General features: G+C 43.7%; 1 protein-coding gene across 1 annotated transcript in view; it reads left to right on the forward strand.

The window, feature by feature from the left end:
* Nucleotides 1–22,993, forward strand: part of LOC144686126 (hemicentin-1-like) — a 418,005-nt gene that overhangs the window by 137,804 nt on the left and 257,208 nt on the right. Inside the window, 13 exon segments of the mRNA XM_078551270.1 lie at nt 390–624; nt 979–1,105; nt 2,821–2,975; nt 8,417–8,695; nt 10,708–10,989; nt 11,952–12,057; nt 13,045–13,214; nt 14,846–15,000; nt 16,225–16,321; nt 19,422–19,520; nt 20,023–20,199; nt 21,291–21,442; nt 22,135–22,258. Of these exon segments, the coding sequence (XP_078407396.1) occupies nt 390–624; nt 979–1,105; nt 2,821–2,975; nt 8,417–8,695; nt 10,708–10,989; nt 11,952–12,057; nt 13,045–13,214; nt 14,846–15,000; nt 16,225–16,321; nt 19,422–19,520; nt 20,023–20,199; nt 21,291–21,442; nt 22,135–22,258 (2,158 nt within the window).

The raw sequence follows: 22,993 nt of genomic DNA on the forward strand, positions 1-22,993 counted from the left end.
ATGTGGGCTTTGCTGGCTGGGCCAGCATTTATTGCCCATCTGTAGTTGCCCTTGAGAAGGTGGTGGTGAGCTTCTCTGGGGCAAGATGATGAGACAGGCTCCAAGAGCTACCTCAGCTAGTACGGGCATTATTCTGCACTATACTCTGGCCATTTAGCCAACTGAGCTAACCGATCTCCACACTATTATAATTAGTTGGGATAATGTTGATCTAACCGAAAGCTTTCGTTCTTTAACTGCAGAAATTAAGTCTGTTAATGGCTCAATAACTGTAACAGATGTATTAGGCATTGAACTTAATAGAGTTTTGCAAGCGAAGACACTGCATATGTGTTCATGGTAAAGTCGATGAGCTGTCTAACCGGGGAAGCCTCCGTGATACTGGCTAGCACAAACTGCAGTCCCTGGTCTCAGGGAGCAGTCATCAGTATAGAAGTAAACTGGTTACATTTCTCATTGATTTATCTCCTCTGAAGGTGGCAGAGACCAGTAGAATCCGACTCCTGAATGGCGGCCGTGTTCTGCGATTTCCAAAAGCCCGCAAAGGAGACTCCGGAGTGTATTCTTGCAACGCTGTTAATGTTGCCGGCACGGCCAAGAAACAGTTCAATCTACTGGTGCAGGGTAAGAATCAACAGTAATGCAACAATCTGAGCTTTCCTCCCAAGCTCCACTCTTTGCGCCCTTCGTTAACATGGAGTTGAAATAAAGATTCATCACAACCTCTGTTTCTCTGACTCATCCTACCCTGGCTCTCAAAGCTGTGGAACATGTTACTTTCCTCAGTTGTTTTCCCTTCATCCAGTAATCTGTAAGCTTTTAAAAATTCACAGTTGGCATCATCAAACATCCTCTGTCCAGCCTTGGCTGCAAGCTGCACCCTTGGCCTTGGCGCTCTACTGACATTTCCCAGTTTAAAAGGAAAAATGTTATAATGTTTTGGTGACTGATAACTTTTGAACCTTGATCTGCATTTAGTACCTCCTGTGATCTTTGGATCTGGAGTCACTCAGGAAGTGGCCGTCTTGGTGAATTCTGAGCTGGAACTCGAGTGTCGCACCAGCGGAGTCCCTATTCCACACATTAGGTGGAGTAAGGATGGAGAGTGAGTATGGATAATGAGAAAAGTCTTGTTTTTTTCACCCTTCTCCCAAGGCAAGGCTGCCCCATTGTTCTTCTGAGGGTGTTGACTCATTCCAAGGTATCAATCCACAGATCCAGCCTCCCTCTGACATACGACTAATCGTTATGTGTGCGAGCCTAATAAAATGATTCTCTAACGTTTCACTGCATGGGCCACTTAGGTGGGGCAAATGATTCCATAGAGCACCTATCGGACCTGCTCCGCTTGCCATCGCAAACAACTCAACAGAATTAATGGGAACTTATGGAAATTATAAATATTTTTCTGCATTTCAGCCACTCAATGTAATAAATTTATGTGCATTAATTTAATTAAATATTGCAGGTAAATTGTTAATTCATGCCAGAAGCAAAAGTATAGACATTTTCATAGTATAAACATTAATACTACAAAAGAACATGTTTATTTGAAACATCCTAATAAGGTTATAAAATCATTACAATAATCTTCTACTGAGAAACTAATATTTAGTTAACATCTATATTCATCAAACAACATCAACAATAATGTTAATCCTGCTTTTAAAACAGCATTGGTATTCATCGCACTTATGATGACTTGTACTGTGTAGGCGAGAGCTGGTCTGGTTGTGTGACTTCACGCAAGTGTTAAAACTGAGGATTCTGGCCTGTTCTCTTGTCTGGCCTTGGTTCTGTGGGCCAAACTTTGAGAACTACTGTCTAGGAAACAGAGTACACCTACATACATATATTACAGGGAATAATGGACCCTGTATACATTGTAGAAAATATTGTCTGCTTTATATGTTAAAGAAATTACATAATATGGAGAAGGATGCACCTTTAGTATACTGTGCTCCATATGCCATTTAGGGAGTTTGTGGTGTAGTAGTAATGTCACTGGGCTAATAATTCATAAACCCAGCCTAATGCTCACAGGACATGGGTTCAAATCCCACCACGGCAACTGAAGGAATTTAAATTCAATTAATAAATCTGGAATATAAAGCTAGTCTCAGTAATGGTGACCATGATAGCTATCATCAATGGTTGTACAAAACATCTGGCTCACTCATCTCCTTTGGGGAAGGAAATCTGTCATCCTTACCCGATCTGGTCTAAATGTGACCCCAGACCCACAGCAATGTGGTTGACTCTTAACTGCCCTCTGAAATGGCCTAAGAAGCCACTCAGTTCAAGGGAAATTAGGGATGGACAACAAATGCTGGCCTTGCCAGTGATGCCCACATCCCATGGAAAAATAAAGAAAAAAAATACTTGATATATAACTCATCTTGTATTATGATAAGGAACAACATGTATATGGACCGCAGAGGTTCAAGAAGGCAGCTCACCACCACAGCCTCAAGGGCTATTAGGGATGGGCAATAAATGCTGGCCTAGCCAGCGACGCCCACATCCCATAAATGAATTAAAAAATATATAATAGAGAACATAAGAGAAAAATATAATAGAGAACAACATAGCACACATAAATAGATGATAAAGGGCTGGGCAAACAGCGTGTGTTAGATTATGTGATTGTAAAATCACGCGTAAGGATGGATGATTTACTGCAAAGGTTATCTGGACTGTGATATACTGAAAGCTTGGCTTGATACTGTAGCTAGTGTGTGTGTGGGGAGAAACTGTCTGTGCCTCCCGCATATAGTTATCTGTTTAACTGTTCAATTGTGTTTTATTTTTGATTATTAGGCCCCTGTCTCTGGGTACCCAACATGTGGAGGTTACAGAAGAGGGGCAGACATTACGGATTCAGACTGCTGGCCTCATCGATCAGGGTCTCTATCAATGCGTTGCCCTGAACTCAGCTGGACAGCAGAGCAAACACTTCAAAGTTAATGTTTACGGTATGGAATGAAACAGCACCTTTCTGCTCTGAATCACTGGTCACTTCCTTTCCCTGCAACTATTTATCTTTCTAAGTACCTACTGGTCAAGATTCATATCGTGCTAAAGTTGGCAAGCGATTATTTTATTAACAACAGACCTGGAGCATCTTAGAGTAACAGGCTAAACTCTCGGTATTTCACAGTGGATCATACACTGTTAAGGCTTAATTCTACAGTCACATTCAGTTCAGCAGCCCGCTGCCTGAGTTTGGAGTCTGAACTGATTCCTTTTGGCTGTGCTTGCCATTTTCAATGGCCTGGAAAGACTGAGTCCAATTGTGAGGGCCCTCTTGCAAATAAATGAGAGAGAGGAAGAGAGATTGTAAAGAGAGGGAGTGTGAGAGAGAGAAAGAGTGGAAGGGAAAGCAAAGAGTGAGGGAGAGAGACAATAGCGGGATTGGATGGACAATGAAGGGGGAAGACTAAAGGCAGATGGAGGGTGTGACAATGGGGAGAGAGGAAGGGGAGACAACAGGTAGAAGGAAATAGACTGATAAAAGGATGGAGAAACAACAGAGAGCAGGAGAGATCAAGCTGACAGGCAGCATGACACAGCAGAAATGGAGGCAATATAGGGAGTGTGGGGAGATGAAAGAGGGAGGGAAGAAGAGAGAAAGGGGGAGACAATGAAGCTGGGAAGGAGTGGTACAACAGGGAGAAATGGCAGATATAAAAAATTGCTCTTGCAGCTTATGTGCCTGTTGGCAAGGCTGCACTTACCCATCCCTAATTGCCCAAGAAAGGTGGTGGTAAGCCTTCCCCTTGAACCCACCGTCACCATCTTAAGACGACTAAGGATACTAAGTGCAGCCTGAGCAAAACCTTGGAGCAGTGTACCCTGTATATCTGTACTGAGAATACACAGAGAAACTAATAGATACACTTATACATTTACCCTTGTTAATGTTAAGGAAAAGCTGACAGCGAGGGATCAGGAATAGAGGAAGAATCTGAGAATGCTGCAAACTTGACAGCACACCCCACACACAGTTCCAGTGCTTACAGTTCTCGCCGGTTTCTGGCACTGTGACCTGTCAGAGTGTTTAGTGTTGAGTTTGGAGTTGTGACTTCATGTCCACTGGGGACTCACTGGAGACGGCAGCAGCTCATTTCACATCAACTGAGTCATCGGACAGGAGGCAGCTTTGTGTGGGCTGGATTTGGACTGGGATTTCAATTCTTTGACAATGTTGAAGCTTGCCTGTTTTTGTTGAGTGGGCCTGGGGAGTTTTCAGCCAGACTGCGAGATGAAAGATTAGCTTTTGACCATTGGTATTTGGCATTACTGACAGGATAACGTCAACTTCATTTTTGGAAGCTGCCCCCTCCCCACCTGCCCTGACAGCTGTGTGACTGACAGAGTATATACACAGCCTACTCCAGTACCGCTTTGGTCTACCAGGTCTAATTCTCCCCTTGAATTTTTTTCTCACTCCCCTCCCCTGAGAGATGGAGCAGCTTCCAGTTGGCGTTTTTCTACTTGTGAACTGAGGAAACGAGATAGAACTCTCCACTTGGACATGCCCCCCTGCCCCCATGAAGCAGGCAGTAGCAAGTCAACCAGCCATTAGGCCCACCCCACACCTGCCGAAGTTGAAAGCTCCAGCCTTCATCCTATCTGGGCATTAGAGGATGGGGGGAGAGCAGCTCCGCAGCCCCAAACCACCCCCCCCACCTCCATCACTCTGACTGAAAATGGATTTTACCTGGTTGCAAATTCTAATCCCACCGCAAAGCAAATTAATAATTGTGCTGTCGGCCTGCCGGCTTTCAGAAAGTTCCACTCTGTTCTGAGGTAATCCCAGATGGGGAAGCTTTTGAGGTGTTATAATTGGCCTTAATATTCATGGAATAAGAAAGTGTAAATATCAGCCAGGGTCTCTGTTCTGTATTATCATAAAATGGCTTGTGTGGAGATGACATCCAGGTAGGTTTTAGGTCCAATTACTGTCTCCACTTGGACTGTTCTTTACTGCACTCACGATCTAGGCAAAAACACCGAGCTAATGGTTATTTTAAAGTGAACATCAGTCCAGTGTTCAGGGATTGAAACACAGCCAATGACTGAACTGCTTAAACATCTCACACCTAATGCTTTCTGTCAGTGCTCAGAGATGATCTTCCACTCCCCTTGTTTGCTGCTGCACTTGGATTGACTCTCAGGGTCTTGCCCTGTCACATGCAACATACACTCGATATTCTGCTAGACATCTGCAGTCCATCTGGATAATGCTCAGCCAGAACATGGGATTGACTTGTCACCTTCCAATCGGCAGAGATCAGCGCTGGTTTTGAACCCATCTTTGCTTGGTGCTCCCACAAACTTCGTCCCTACTCTCCAGGTGGAGCTGGGGTATAGTTTGACAATTGCTGGCTGCCATATGGTAATATGCCCAACTGATTATTTTTCATACATTGGCTCAGACAGTCAGTGTTCACAATCTATACAATCATGGGTTATGTGACTGTTGAGCATAATCTTTACTGCACCCTCCCCTACTCTGCCCCAACCATTGCACATTCCAGTAGGTATCATTAATCGCATTGCAGAACAGGAACATTGGCTAATTTCTCTCCCCCACTCCACCCTCAATCCAGGATCATCATGCTCAATTTTACCATCTTCTCCCCCGCTAACTCAGCATAGACAGCTCGTTGAATGCTGGGCTTTCCTTGTCTGGTTCCATTCCACATACCAGTTTAATCGTTGTTTATATTGAACACATCATGAAGTGATCCAAGGTGAATGTGGTTCACATATAATCACAACTCCAGCCCTACAACACCGACCAGCTTCATGCTAACACACAATGCTGACGAGTGCTTATGTAGTGAATGGGCAGAACTGTGGTAAATGGATTTCAGTGTAGGCAAATGGGAGGTCATCCACGTTGGAGCTAAGTAGGATAGGACAGGGTACTTTCCAAATAGTGAAAAGTTAGAAACAGTGGAGGTTCAAAGAGACTTGGGGACCCATATATATAGATCATTGAACTGTCATGAACTGACAGGTACAGAAACTAATCAAAAGATTAACGGAATGCTGGCCTTTTGTATCCAGAGGACTAGAGGGGAGTAGAAGCTATGCAAAGCCCTGGTTAGACCGCATCTGGAGTACTAAGAGCAATTCTACACTTAAGGAAGAATATATGGCCTTGGATGGAATTCCCTGTAGTGATACCTGGATTCCAAGGATTAAATTATAATTAGAGATTACACAAAATGGGGTTGTATTCCGGGGAATTCAGGAGGTTAAGGGGTGATTTGGTGGAAGTTTCAAGATATCAAAGGGAAGTTATAGAGCAGATAGAGAGAAACTTCTTTAAGTTGTTGAGTCTAGGACTAAGGGACATAGGAATAGGAGTAGCTCTTCAAGCCTGATCGTCCATTCAATGAAATTATGGCTGATCTACGACCTAACTCCATATACCCACCTCTGCCCCATATTGCTTAATACATTTGGTTAACAAAAATCTATCAATCACAGATTTAAAATGAATGATTAATCTAGAATGCTTTGCCATTTGCGGAAGACCTGTGCCACCCTTTGTAGTGTAGAAATCTTTCCCAATTTCACCCCTGAAAGGCCTGGCTCTAATTGTTTAGACTATGGGCCCTAGTCCTAGAATCCCCAGCCAGCATTGTCTAAAAATGAGAGCCAGGCTTTTCAGGATTGCAATTAGGAAACACTTCCACACACAAAGGACAATAGAAATTTGGAACTCTCTTCCGCAAATGGCAATTCATGCTAGATCAATTAAGTTTTAAACTGAGATAGGTTTTTGTTAACCAAAGGCATTGAGGGATATGGGGCAAATGTGGGTATGTGGAGTTAGGTCACAGGACAACCATTATTCAATTGAATGGCAGAACAGGGTCGAGGGGCTGAATGGCCTCCTCCTGTTCCTATATCTCTATGATTTCTATGACAATGAACACAACAGTGTTACATCTCGCTGCTCTGAGAAATGCCAAAATGGCATCTGTTCCGGTTTGTGCTAACTCCCAACACTTTTGTGCTTATGAACAAAAATAATTTTCTTCACACCGCGTTTCCTATAAACTGGAACATGCAGTGAGTAGAACAGCCTTCCTGGCTTAACGATCATCTATAATTGTGATAGCTACCTCTGGAGACTATGTAGAACACTCAATATTCTACTTCAGTAGGCAAAAAACAATCACGCAGACAGACCAATGTTTGTTAAAGCCAAGACCCTCATGTAATTACAGGCAGAATAATACCTAGGAGCAGGGAGGCATAGTCAAGCAAGAATGTGCACAAAATTTTGAAACAAGTAAAGATAGAATCAATCCACAGAAGGTTAAAATACCTTTTTTTGAATGTATTTCTTACATAACTTGATAAATGGCAGGAACCTCAGATAAAACAGCTGTTCACAAGTCTGCATAATACATTGACCTATGTTGTTGAATTGGTTCACAGTTGTGGGGGTGATTGATGTCAAGGAAATTCTTTTCTTGTTACAGTCAGACATTTGAGGTCAGCCCTCACACTTTGTGAGGTGACACATTACTGTCTAGATGTTACTGATTTCCCCCAATCATCATTTAATGCTTAGGCAGTTGGAGGGATTAGTTATCATCAGTCAATCTCTGTAGATTAACACTCGATTTGAACTGCTTAGAGCACCAAACTTTATTTCTGGCATAGCTAATTTCTTAATGAAGGGATGCACTTGAGAGGCTCCACCAGGAAGAAGCAAGTCTCATTGAATTGGCTTCAAGCTCTAGCCTATCGCATGTATTAGTCAGTATTGCCATAGGACCAATTGGATTCCTCGAGTGACACAGCTGGATAAGTCCTTTTTTATTTGTAAATAGAATTTACTCTATCTACCTGAAACTTACAATCTAGCATACAAAATCATTTCCATTTATTCACAGCAAAGTGTCAATCATAATTACTGTACACGATGGTGGAATTATATTGACGCTTGTACAAAGGTCTTTGGGATGATAGCAACAGCGGGATTTTCCGCGTCCGTCTTCCAGTCCCGCCGCAAGTCAATGGACTTCTGGCTGGGGCGCCGCCTCTCCCACGGCAGGTCCCACCCACGGCCCAAGAATCTACTGAGCTGTGTCTTTAATTGAGAACCAAGCCTTGAGAATTTTGCTGTATTGTGATTCGAGATTGTGTGTATACATAACACAGCAATATGAAAATTCAGTGGTCTGAATGTTTTCGTGAAAACATGACAAATGTTGAATGTTCTCTGGCAAGATTCAGACAGAATGCTCTCTGTGTAATTGGATTCCTAACTTACGACCGTGAATACATTTCACGAGTACTTCATTTGCTATAGGACACCAAGAGGCCATGGAAGCCGCTCTATAAATACAAGATAAATACAAAGTTGTTCTTTCTTTTTCCCTAGCTCCTCCCACAATCCGAGAAGCCAATGATACCAAAGAGCTGACTGTCCAGTTGAACAGCCACGCCAGTCTACAGTGTGATGTGCATGGAATTCCTGTCCCAGGCATTACATGGCTGAAGGACGGCCGTCCAATTGTATCCAGCTCCAAAATGATGTATGTTGAAAGAGGACAGATTCTGCAGGTGAACAGGGCACAGGCATCCGATGCAGGATGGTACATGTGCCGTGCAAGGAACATCGCAGGGACAATGGAAAAGTCATACAAAGTGCAGGTTTATGGTAAGCTCCCAGCCTCACTGGGGTGCCACAGGGCTCCAGCGGTGAGTAATAATAGAGCACATTTTGTAAGGCTACACTCCCAGCGTAGAGACTCATTCAACAGGATTGCGGAATGCAGAATCCGGCATGCTTCTCCAGAACTCTTGACTTTTGCCCATTGGCACAAGTAGATTCTTGCAAAATCCATACTTAGTTTTCATGTGCTGACCCCCTGTGAAAGTAATCTGAAATATATCATTCAGCCAGCTCTCCTTTGTTTCTAATTCTCCAGTGTGAGCATTGGAAACACACATGGCACACATTCTCCATTATACAATGTAGAAAGCATGATGCTCCTGGTTTGTATGTTCATATGAGCCTTATTGAACAGCAGCTAATTATATATGTGTATATATATATATATTTATATATCTATATATAAAATATGTATAGATATAAAAAATAAGAAATAGTTACTGCTCTTTATTTCAATCAGTGCCAGCACTTGGTAAACTCCCTGGCATTAGTAGTCGAATGCACTTATTATCTATTTCAATTAAGATGACGCCCAAGTAATTGTGATATAAAATTATGGGAAATTCCTGCCAAAACTCAATGGACTTTTTGCTGGTTCGCCATATTTTCCCTCCCACCTGTGACAGGTCCTGCCACGGGTGGGACCAGAAAATCCCAGCCTATATTACAGAAAATAGCACATAAACCTACAACCAAAACGACAACCAGGAGCTCTGAGGAATGATCAGATAAGCTGGCGTTCGCAAGCAATAGCCCATAGAACTAAGTAAGATTATTAATGGTATAGAGAATATAACAGTACAAGGCAAAAAATTCCGATTCAACATTGTGGAGAACAAGCTCAGAGCAGACGCTAGGATATCTGGCAGGATAGGTGGTTACGGTTATGTTATCATTGTGTGGTGCGATGACTGGCCTGGAATAATTTGTGCGAAGCGTGTTTAAATTTCAATTGATTTGTGATTTCATTGCTCCTTGTACGTGGCTACCCCTTTTTCAATGGGCTGTTCCACATGGCCTTTGTTGTTGAACACACGAGTGGAGCAGTTCACCCGAGTAAAGGTGAGCAAGAGCTCACCCGATGACTGGTGGATAAATGCATTGCTGGGTATGGTAGGCCCATGACAGAAGGATAATGCAAGGTTCCACCCTCGAAGTGTGCTGAATTCACTGGCTTCGGCGGGAACATGGGACTAGAATTGGACTCGGTGCACCTGGGCCAGAACAGGAAAAAAAAGTACCAGGTTCCCACTCATGATTACTACTGATTGACTTCCTGCAGATGGTGGTTGAAGACAGGTATCCTCCCTTCCTCGACCACCAACCTCAGACAATTATTCTGCCAGAACTCACTGTCAAAGCTCAGTCTTGAAGAACAGCCATACTGAATGTTTGGTAGCACCTATATTCCAGCTGAGGGAAAATCCACTTCACTGGTTTCCAATGGTTTTCCGGTACTTTTTAGTTCATGGTTTTACATCACCTGGAGGGGAGTTAATGGATTGCTTACTCATGGTATTGAACAGTCTTGCAACTTAAGGTGAAGTTGACAGTAACTCAACAGCCACGGGCACATCAAACAATTAAAATTAGTGTCTGGTTGCTCATTTTCAAGTATTAGTAACCCATTTGGCTGCCTCTGTTTACCATGTGGTAATCTGTAATTGTTGCAATGAAGCTTCTGTGGAAAATGTGCTGAAAGTTAAACAGTGCAAACAGTCAGTCTCGGTTCTGTATGCTCGCAAACAGCCTGGCACACCAAGCAAAACTGACGTGGTAAATCAGAACATACCCAGAGAGAAAATCCTCACACATGAACAGAGAGCATAGTGGGTACAACCTGACACCTCCCAAGCAATGCATACAGACTGTGCAAGGATCTTTGTCACGTGGCAACGTTACCATTGTCCTGTTGTTGGGTTTTCGCTGCTCTCACTGATGTTGGAGCATCAATCATGCCAGTGTGTTAATGTTGCCCCTTTTTTTACCCTCTTTAGTTCCGCCCAATATTGAAGGCAGCTCGGGCCACCCATTGAAGACAAAGGCAACGGTCGGTCATTCATTGACGTTAAGGTGTCCCTCAAGTGGTTACCCTCCTCCTATCCTCTCTTGGCTCAAAGATGGTGTTCCATTGACGCGCAGTGACAGAATACAATTCATGGCTGAAGGAAAGACCCTTAAGATTGAGAATGTTGGAGAGAGTGATGCTGGCACCTATATATGTGTGGCTACCAATGCTGCAGGAGAACAGCACCTTCAATACACTGTCGACATCTTAGGTAGGAAAACTCTATTGTCATCTTCAGGGCCTCGAGGGAAGGATCAGTACTCTTAGGAGACCAGTTGACGCAGAGGGTTTGCACCCTGCCCTGTGTCTTCTAGGATGTAGGTTTAATCTAGAAGGGCAAGAGCAGCAGATGCCTGGGAACACCACCACTTGTAAGTTCCCCTCCAAGCCACGTGCCATCCTGACTGGGAAATATATCACTGTTCCTTCGCTGTTGCTGGGTCAAAATCTTGGAACTCCCTCCCCGCGGGAGCACCAACATTGCATGTACTGCAGCAGTTCAAGAAGGCAGCTCACCACCACATTTTCAAGGGCAGTTAGGGATGTGCAATAAATGCTGGCCTTGCCAGTGATGCCCACATCCCGTGAAAGATTAAAGAAAATGTCCAGGTGGATGGCTGTAGGAGTTAAGGGTATGAGGGAGATGAGATTAGAGGGTTCTGCTGATAAGAGTTAGATGAGGATGGATGGAAGGGGGCTCGAGTGGAGCATAAATGGCGGCATGGACTATTTGGGCCGAATGGCCTATTTCTGTGCTTACTATGTTCATAATAATAGAAGCAGGAGTAGGCCATTTGGCCCTTTGAGCCTGCTCCACCATTCAATATGACATGTAATTCTTTGGAAATAATACTCCTGATACCGGGGATGGTTTCATTGATTTCGGGAGGAAGGGTTCCTTATCTGGTGAGTTCCCAGTTTTGCTCATGAAGATAGACAGAGTGAAGCTCAGACCCTTCCCCACAGGGAAGACGGAAGAACTAGAGGAAGTCTCTCCTCTAGTTGCTGTTATGTATACCCCAGCTTCTGCTTAAGGCATTTGGTTCAGACAATCTGATGACAAAGTGACTTATTTGAATGCACAGTACATGATGAGCAAGAGAATTGGTTGGAATTAGAGAGATTGTTTATAAATGAACGCCATTCAAAATACTGCTGTCATTTGCACAACAGTGCCTCCACAGCTGCTGACTGGAGAATCTTCTCATGTGACTGTGACGGCTGGTAACCCCCTGGAACTGACGTGTCAAGTAACCGGTCACCCGCCACCAAAAATAACGTGAGTTCCCATTCCATTTTGTTGTTCCACTTAATTACTGATACATGTTGGTTAACGGTAACCATGCTGTACCTGCCTGGTACAGTTTTGACATATCTGATGATAGGTTGTTGCATCTCACTGTATCACCTCCCATTGTTACAATGCAGGAATGCAGTAAACCAGAACCGATGGAACTGTGTCAAGTCCTGTGGCAGCCAGTGTTCAATCTCCCAACACCTCCAGGGGGTTTTGGAAATAGTGTATGTCTCATGTACATTGGAGCACTGCATGGCAGATCAATATATATCTGCCTTCCCTTTGACAAGACCATCATTCAGTACAGGGTCCATTGTCTAAAATATCTGAAAGTCATTTTGTGCTCTTTTCCTTTGAGTCAGTAGTTGACCTCATCATACCTATTAGCAGTCACATAGACAGGCAAGCATGGTCAGGTAACAGCTCACAAATTAGTCACATTGAATTCGGATGTTTGATATGTTTCTCTGCCTAAATCTGCTGTCTGTGTATTATTGTTTACCAATATTCATGTATATGTAACACTGTTACCAGTACAATAATGTTATTCCCCAGAAAGCCAGTTGGTGAAGGATAAAACTGGAGCCAATCTTTATATATTTTTATAAGCATTTAATTGTAGATTTACACATTATAAGTATGCACCTCCTAACCCAGCAACCAGTTTCAGTCTGTGTATATTTATAGGGGCACAAATGAATCCCCAGTTCATGCCCACCATCTGCATATAACGAAACACAATCAATATACAGTTAACAGTATTTATGCAACACTGTCTACCAATACTAGTGTATATGCAACATTATTTACCAATATGCGTGACTATGTATCGTTCTCTATCATTCCTCCTGTGTGGGTTGGCCTGGCCTCAGACAAATCAAATCTAAATCAAATTAATATTTTTCTGAGTATTCGGCTGTGTCCCATTATAACCTAATGAAGCTTTGTTTCTTATCTCCTGGATATTAGATGGCTGAGGAACAACATTCCGCTCACTGAGCTCGACGGTGCCCGGGTGTCAGCTGACCAGAGCAAACTTTTTATTCCCCGTTTGAAGTTGGTGGATGTCGGGCGTTATGTCTGCGTGGCCAGAAATGAAGCAGGGGAAAGGAGAGGAGAATTTGATGTCACAGTTCATGGTACAATACTTCCCTTTCAAACCCACGCCAGTTTATTGACAATTTTGTTGTCATGGAGATCCATGTTTTGCGAGTGTTATGATTGAAACTGCTTACCCCCGCGTCAGTGGAGTAATATTCCAGGATGTGCAGCAATGTGCTGCATTCTGGAATTACTTTAAAGACTCGATTAAGGAGTTCCACTCCATTAAGTTTAATAGCTCTTTGATAAATGTGACATTTGTATTCCTTCCCAAGGATACATAAAACTGAAAGTTGTAAAGAGGTAAAAGGAGGAAAGGCCATTACACACATCCGAGCCCATGCTTATCCCAAATCACAAACCAAAGTAATCTAGGGCTCTGTCCCACTGATTTCATGACCTAAAAATGTTCAGACTTTTCCCTCCCCTCAACCCAAAAGATAAATAAAGCAAAGCTTTAACATTATTGTCGTACGTTCTCTTGTATCCGGTGTCAAAGGCCACTTCTGAAAGCACACTCCTATGAATTGGGCTTTATATCTTTATGCACCCAGTCTCTGGCAATATAGCAAGCCTTGGGGTTTGGCAGAGACCCTCATCACAGAATAAGTCTGTGGTTCCAGGGATTACCCCTGGAAGATCAGTAATTTCTGCCCTTGGGATGACAATAACCCAAAATAACTTTGCAATGAATCATTATTAACATATAAATCTCGACTTGTTACCAAGCTAGCTGGTTTGACCTGAGGCTAGATAAATAACGAAATGCACAATTTTTAGCAAACGTGGATTTAACCCTAGAGTACTGAGATGAAGGCAGATCAAAAATATGCCATAGAGAAAATATTACGTTTTTTCACCTCCCATATTATGTGCCTGATATAGTTGCCTTCTTTGGTGTGACTTTTCCTAACAATCGGCATTAATCAACTATCTCAATTATCCTAGAGTCATAGAAATGTATGGCATGGAAAGAGGCCATTCACCCTGTTGTGCCTGTGTTGGCTCTTTGCAAGAGCAGTGGTGCTCAGTTTTACACCCTCACATGGGTTTGTGTCCCTGTAGGCTCCTCATTCCTCATTGTCGATCTCCCTTTTCAAATTATCTATGGAAACAGCTTCCACCCACTTTAAGGTAGCGCATTCCAGATCCTGACAGCCTTCACATCATCCGCTTCCTTTGTGAAGTTAAGTGCAAAGTCCTCGTTAATACTTTAGCAATGTCTTCTGCTTTTATGTGAAGATTTTCTTCATAGGTCCAACTTTTCTTGAGCTAACCATTAACACTTTTTATAAAATGTTTTAGGGGCCAGTTTAATACTACCCACTAATCTTGCCTTTGCCTCCCTTTTTAAAAATTCCCTCCTATAGTTTCTGTAATCTCCCTGATTATTAACTGAATCTTGCTTCTGACATTTGTCACAAGCCTCCAATTTCTGTTTATTTTCACTTTCATTTCCTTTGTCATCCAGGGTGCATTTCAATGCTCTATTTTTTCCATTTAAAGGACATGCTTAGCTTGTATCTGAACTATCTCTTCCCTGAATGCCCTCCGTTGCTCTGTTAGTTAGTGCTTCAACCAACAATCAATTTCTCCAATATTCCTGTGCTAGATCCTTCTTAAATCACTGAATTACTGACTATATTTTCTTTTTATTTGATGTGGCTAGTCCCTCCGACAGTGAGGATTGAAGGAGTTGAAAGTTTGTCTGTTGTGGTCGGGAAGTCTGTGATACTGGAGTGCACTGTTTCTGGAATTCCAATGCCATTGATCACATGGTTGAAGGATGGACATCCGCTGACTGGAACAAATGGGAGATTTAAGGTAATTAAAGGCATTGCTGTTCAACTTCACTTTGAACAAAGGTTCCAGAATGATCATAGAATCTTACAGCACAGATGAGACCCATTCAGCCCTCCCTGCCTGTGCCAGCTTTCTAAAGAGCTGTCAGTCAGTCCTACTTTCCAGATCTTTCCCGTAGCCCCGCAGTTAAATACCTGCTCCACTTACTATCTAACAATATCTGCTGTTTGGCTGATAATTCTATTATACATTTATCAACTTCCCTCAGATCACGTGCCCCTGTCTACAACACCATTTAGCTCAGTTCAGTGGCTGACACACGTTGTTTTGATCTCCTCATTGTTCTTCATCAAGGCATCCAAATGTTGCTTTCTTTCAGTTCTTCAAAGATGATGGCTTTGCAATTAATTTAGGGTCGTTTTCAGGTGCTGAAGACGCTCCTCGGACCTCGTTGCAATAATTGCAGCCAACTGCCAAGGCTGTCGTGCAACCAAGTTAGGACACCAGGCTCTCTGACAGTAACCTTCGGCTAGGTCCTGGGGTGGGGTGGGGAGAGATCAGGAGAGGGGTGATAATGAGCCAGCGGAGGAGCACTCCTGATTCCGCATGAAGGAAAAATGAGAACTTGCTGGTTAGGAAATCCGGAGTGCAGCAGGTCCCACTCGAAACTCACTCCATTTTACATACGAACGTACAAACACATGAATTAGGAGCAGGAGTAGGCCACTCGGCCCCTTAAGCCTGTGTCAGCATTCAATAACATCATGGTTGAACTGATTTTAACCTCCTGCCCCGATAACCTTTCACCCCCTTGCTTATCAAGAATCTATCTAGCTCTGCCTTAAAGATATTCAAGAACTCTGTCTCAACCAGCTTTTGAGGAAGAGAATTCCAAAGTCTCTCAACCCTTTGAGAGAAAAAAATCTTTCCTTATTTCCGTTCTAAATGAGTGACCCCTTATTTTCAAACACTGACCCTGAGTTCTAGATTCTCCCACAAGAGGAAACATCCTCTCCACATTCGCCCATTTCCTGGCCGCTCCAGGGCCCACTCGCTGCACCCGCCCGACAACCCGAAAACCCTGCCCCAAGAAGTAATTGAGTAAAGAGAGGTGGAAGTAACAAGAACACTTAGACAAGTTGAAAGGCAAGCAGTCAAATCTGAAGCTGGCACAGTTGAACAGTTCACTTTCAGAATGTCTTTGATTTTTTTTTTCCCCCACTCATCATCTGCTTGGCTTCGCAGGTTGAGGGAGTGACTCTAGAAGATGGGGGTATCTACTCTTGTGTAGCTACCAATGCGGCAGGTGAATCCCAGCAAGATGTCAAATTGACTGTGTATGGTAAGTGTTACTGCACCAAAGCATGGGGGATAAGTTACAAAGCAATATACAATATAGAGAATCATGGTTAAATGACTTAGCATTCTGTTGATTAATCCCCTCCCGTGGTGGTTAAACTCCAAAGGATTCACTCCCCTTCTTTGACATATGATTCCAATTGACCAATCCTCTTCCAACGTCCAGAATTCTAATAGACCAATCTCTCTCTCTGTCTCTCTTTCTCCCTCTCCATCTCTCCATTTTAGCATCATCACCTTACTGGAGTCTGCAGAAACAGTGATCCATTCCATATGAAAGCCAATAGTTCTTTTCTTATTTGCTCTTGGCATGTGAGCATTGCTGGCAAGGACAGCATTTATTGGCCATCCCCATTTACCCATGAGAAGGGCCACCTTCTTGAACTGTTGCAGTGCTGATAGGGAGGGAATTGGACTCTTCTGTAGCAGGTTGATACAACTGAGTGGTTTGCTTGGCCATTGCAGAGGGGCAGTTAAGCGTCAACCATGTTGCTGTGGGTCTGGAGTCACATGTAGGCCAGACCGAGTAAGGATGGCAGATTTCCTTCCATGAAGGACATTAGCGAACCAGATGGGTTTTTACAACATTCCGGCACAGTCGTTCCATGATTATTATTACTATTGAGGCTAACATTTTATTCCAGATTTAGTAGATAATTGAATTTAAACTCCCCCATGATGGGATTTGAACTCCTGTCTCAGGAGAACAAACCTGGGCCCCTGGACTACTTTTCCAGTAACATTACCACTCTGCTACCGTCCCCGTCATATAACAATTGAGTTCCTAGAGTATAAAATGTATATTGCATCATTATATTAGAAAGAGATAGTACTTGTATGGCATGAGGGCAACTACTGGCCGTCATCAGAATCCCCATCAATTATTGGTTGCCTGACTGTGGACTGGTGAGGAAGAGCTGAAATTTAGCATCATTTCCTTTCCTTCTATGAAACTAGGGGAGACAGGACTATCCTGGCACCCACAGAATTAGTGGAGGGGCTCCATTATAACAGTGAGTTCTGTTGTTTGTGGAACGTGTGACCCTTCATCCCAGTCTCCAGAACTGCTCAATAAACATGCCTGATTGCTTAATGTTGCACTATGTAGGAGTGTTATGGACAGAAGAGCTTGAAAAAGATGCTGCTTGAGATCATGCTTCATCAAAACACTCAAATACAAGTGAGTCATTACGAAGGAGGCCATACAGCCCATCGAGTCCATGTCGGCTCTCTGTAGAGCAATCCAGTCAGTTCCATTCCTCTGCTCTATCCCTGTAGCCTTGTAAGTTTATTTCCCTTGAGTGCCCAATCATTCTCCTTTTAAAATTATTGATTGACTCTACTTCTACCATTCTCATAGGCAGCGGGATCCAGGTCATCACCATCCGCTGCGTAAAAACATTTTTCTTCACACCCCCTCTGTATCTCTTGCCCAAAATTTTATACCTGTGTCCCCTAGTTCTTGTACCATCAGTTGATGGGAACAGATTTTCTTTGTCTACCTTATCTAAACCTGTCATCATCTTGTACACCTCTATCAAATCTCCCCTCAGTCTCCTATGCTTCAAGGAGAACAACCCCAGCTTCCCCGACTCCAACCTTGTAGCTAAAATCCCTGGAACCATTCTGGTAAATCTTCTCTGCACCCTTTCAAGGACCCTCATATCCTTCCTAAAGTGTGGTGACCAGAACTGGATGCAGTACTCTAGTTGGGGACTAACCAGAGCTTTATAAAGGTTCAGCATAACTTTCATGCTTTTATACTCAATATGTCTATTTATGAAGTCCAAGATCCCATATGCTTTGTGAACTACTCTCTCAATATGTCTTGCAAAGATTTATGCACACGAACCTCCAGGTCCCTCTGTCCCTGCGCACTCTTCAGAACTGTGCCATTGAGCTGGATTTTATGAGGTACCGTACTCCCTGCTCCCCTGACTGAGAAGTCGGTGGTTGACCCACCCGGCCGCCCTGCAGCGCTGTTATGTTGAGAGCAGTCTTAATTGGTTCGGAGTGGGACTTCCACCCCCAACTGGGAGGAAGTCCTGCCCTTGAGAGCTGCTGGCCAATCTGATTGAGCAGTGGCTGTTAATTCCAAGAATGAGCCTGAAGCTAGCATGTACCTTAAAACAGGCTTATGTCCTAGACATCAAAGCAAAGTCACAGACATACCCAATTCCTTCCCAGACACCCAGAATGGACTGGTTTACATACTCTCGCAATGATTCTGCAATGCTTCCCTAACTGGGGACAGCTGTGCTTAACTACCAATGCAAAGCATGCAATCTATAGCAACTCAAATTCAACATTAACAGCGGCCACTGCTAGGACGACAGGCAGGTCTCAGTGATGAAGAGGCGATGGAGCCCAGACTGACAGGTCAGGCTGGGGTTTTGGACAGGCCTGGCTGCAGACCCCAGTGAGAGGGTGGGAGGTTGGGTTTGAGAGGTCAGGTTAAAAGAGGAGGTTGGGTACAATCTTCGGGGGGGAATGCCTCCAATGGGGACAGGGGATTCCCCCAAAGGAAGTCCCCCACCTTCCTGTCTGACAGCAGCCCACAAAGTGAAAGCTGCTGGGTTACCCGCCTTGTTTCTGCCTTCCACTGCCAAATGTAAAATAGCAGCAGAGGTAGAATGAGGCCCTTAAGTGGCCATTGATAGGCCTCAGGATGGGCGAGCTGCCTGATGCCTTCCCCGCCCACTGTAATATGGGAGACGGGGTTGGGGGTTAGGTGGGAAGGCCACCTGCTTTATTTTATGAGCCCCCCCACCTTCAAATACGCTGCAGCGGGTGGGAGGAGGGCTGTAGAATCTAGTGCATTATTCCTCTGCCTATCTATCCCTTCTGCTAAATGCTTCTCTGTATCAAACTCCGTTTGTCACTTATCTACCCATTGTGCTAGCCTGTTTATGTCCTGTTGCAATCAATGGGTATCACTGTGTTAACTGGGATAAAGTTTCCACTGTAAGTTATTAAATGTGGTTGCCTTGTGTATCTCTTACAATATGAATATACACTGTGTGTCAGTGGGAGTTTATATTTTAAATTATGTAATTTTGTTCTGTTTGGTTTGTGGGTTTCAGAGCCTCCTGTTGTAGATAAGTCAGTAGCTACAAATAAAACTGCAACTGTGAATTTCCCAGCATCCTTTGAGTGCCTTGCCTCTGGAACTCCGCCCCCTGGTAAGTGTGACATGTCATCCGACAAAGTGAAATCTGATTGGGTGAACCACATTATCCCCCCCCCCCCCCCCCGCCCCCCGCTGTGCATGGTTGGTGTGGGACAGGTAAAAGCCATTGTAATGTCATTAACTAAGCCTTAGTAAAATAATTGAGCTTAAGATCTCTGTAAGAAATTGATGTGGCTATCACATTGCGCTGTTCGGAGACATGGGTTATGCCTTTCAAAAAAAAACAGTCCATTTTCTTTTCTGTCACCCGTGTCATTTCCGATTATGAAACTGAAATGGAACCTTAATTTTCTAATAAAATCACCCCCTGTATCTGCTGGATTTGCCCATATTCTCTAAATCTTTGTCCAGGTAGCTGCTTGGTTGGCTTTGAAATAACTAAAGTCCCAATTGCATTTCCCAAATGTATTTTTAGAAATGGAACATGTGTGGGCCTTCAGCAAGATTATCTCGTCTGTCGCTAACCAGTCTTTGTCACTTGTGTCATCATCTAGAGTTGACTTGGTTCAAGGGAAACCAGCTGATCACGCGTATGGCGGGTAGCAGTGTGTTGGAGAGTGGAAGGACTTTAAGGATAGAGAATGCCCAGCTGTCTGATGGAGGGCAGTATCGCTGCGTGGCAACCAATGTAGCTGGCAGCACAGAAGTGCAATATACCTTACGAGTTCATGGTGAGCTGGAACCCATTATAATCTCACTATTTATAATAATGGGCTGAGACACTGGAGCATCAGTGTGTGAGAGCACTAAGTGGCAGGGCTTGACTTAATGCACCTGATCCTCTATGCAATGAGATACTGATTGTGGCCGCATTGTTTTGGGAAAGTGCGGAGGCCGAGGCCTTTCCCACAGTAGATAAGGCAAGTCCAAGGAGTGTTTGCCTTAGACTGCACTGATGCACCATTAGCAGTGCCTTTCAGAGCAGCATTGGTTGGAGACGTGGGAACAGGTCTCATCTGTAACTGACTGGAATGATCCATAATCTGGAAATGTCCAAATGGTAGACCATATAACTCACTGAGCCTGCTCCATCATTCAATACAATCATGGCTGATCTTGGGCTTCAACTCCACTTCCCTACCTATTCCCCATATCCCTTGATTCCCGGAGAGACCAAAACTCTGTCCATTCCAGCCTTAAATGTACTCAGTGATGGAGCATCCACAACCCTCTGGGGTAGAGAATTGCAGAGATTCACAACCCTTTGAGTGAAGTAACTTCCCCTCATCTCAGTCCTAAATGATCAGGCCTAAATTTATCCTGAGACCGTGCCCCCGTGTTCTAGATTTCCCGACCAATGGGAAAAATCTCACAGTGTCCACTCTATCAAGCCCCTTCAGAATCAGGTTCAATGAGATCGCCTCTCATTCTTCTAAACTCCAGAGAAGACAGTCCCAATTTGCTCAGCCTCTCATCAAAGGCCAACCGCTCATCCCAGGGATCAATTTAGTGAACCTTCATCGCCTCCAGTGCAAGTATATCTTTTCTTAAATGTGGAGACCGAAACTTCAGACAGTACACCAGAGAAGCAGAGAATAAAAGTAAACTCGAGAAAGTTGATGCGGCATTTGCAAAACTATTCAAATTACTAACATCACATTGTATCTGTCTTGGTTTCCCCATTCCAGCTCCAGGATCTGTATTCATAAATCCCAACACCAGCATTAGGATAAGCCTGCTACTTACACTATGTTCCTATGTTCATTGTGGATGGCCCTGAGCGGTCCTGGCACTATCACTAATCTGAAGCCTTTGTTTGTAGCCCCTCCAGTGATCTCAACTGCTCTGGACCTGGTTACTGTCCTTGTAAATCAGCCTATAGAACTTCATTGTGAGGCTACAGGAATCCCTGCCCCCAAAATAACATGGCTGAAAGACAAAATCCCTGTCTCCAAGATGACTGAAGGGTTGGAGGTCAGTGAAATTTGTTTTCATAAACCTGTGAGTTTTGTCGATAGATACTTTTGAGCTAGTTAGGATATATTAATGTCTACATTGAAGAATTAGACACATATATCCCCAGAATCTTCCCTGTCTCATCCCTAGGTGAGTGGTTATCCATGAGGGCGGGGGGGAGGCAGATCTGGCTATCTGGGTCCCTGTTTCCTTCTGTTTGTCTTATTCTCTCTCTTCCCTCCCGAAACCCTTTTACCCTCCATCTGACGGTTAATGAGATCCCTTTTATCATTTTAAAAAACTCATTCTCAGAATGTGTGTGTCGCTGGGAAGGCCTAAATGGTCATCCCAAGTTGACCTTGAACTGAAAGGCTTGCTCGGCCTTTTGAGAAGGCAGTTAAGAGTCAGTCACGTGTAGGCCAATCTGGGTAAGGATGGCAGGACTCCTCCCCTGAAGAGCATTGATGAACCAGATAGGTTTTTAAACAATAATCCAGTAGTTTCATGATTATTATTAATGATACAATTTTGTTCCAGATTTGTGAATTAATTGTATTTAAATTCCCCTAGCTGCTGTGGTGGGATTTGAATTTGTGTGTCTGGAGCATTAGTCCGGGCCTCTGGATGACTAACCCAGTCACATTACTACTATGCTACTGACCCCGCTAGACTGAGGTTGTCTCTGAAATGGTTTTTTGCTCTCCACTTAGTACCTGTTGGAGGGTCAGATTCTGTCCTTAGCCAGCACTCACTTCGCTGATTCAGGAACATACTCCTGCGTAGCTGAGAATCCTGCCGGAGAGGCCCAGAAAGAAATTCATCTGCAAGTGTATCGTAAGTAGATTTGAATAACTCTTGAACTAAACTTGAAAAATAGTTATTGACATTAATTGGTGAAACTTGCCGAGGTCACAGATTAATTCCAAGTGTTCATTGGCAACACGATTCTCTACCAGTCGTATTATCCGGTGTGGGCATGGTGCAATTATGAGCCAGTTCCTTACTGCAGTAGGAGGCTAAGAGCTGAATGAATGATGAGGTAATAACCAGTTGTTTTAATCAACTCCCTGACCCACACTCCATATAGAATTTGTTGCTGTAGCCAATAGTAGATTACATAATGATAATCATATGAGTTCTCGGTTTTTGACCAGATAATGAGGATATGGCAAGTGTACAGGAAAAATGACATGCCTTCCTTATACAATGAACCTTCAGACATCTGCCTTCTCCAGGACTAGATCAAGTATCTATCCTGGTTGATTATTGTGGAGAGGTGAGTTCTTCCCAAACATTAATTAATGTCGATATGGAACTGTCCTTGCGGAATGGTTTTCCTTTTTTTTTGTTCCTTGCTCAGTGGAAGCACCAAACTCACCCTCAGCGCTCCCCAAGAGAGGGGATCGAGTTCCTTCTCATTTAGTCCCCATGGATAGTTCTGCATCCCTCTCTCTGATGGGATTAAACTCAGCAATTTACCATGTGTGGAATCACTGGCATGGGCTGATGCCTTCCCATCTGAGGCACTCTGTTAAACACACCAAACTCCCAGTCACCTTTAAGAGGTAG

Source organism: Cetorhinus maximus, chromosome 10 (genome assembly GCF_964194155.1).
Source record: "Cetorhinus maximus chromosome 10, sCetMax3.hap1.1, whole genome shotgun sequence".
NCBI classification, from domain to species: Eukaryota; Metazoa; Chordata; class Chondrichthyes; order Lamniformes; family Cetorhinidae; genus Cetorhinus; species Cetorhinus maximus.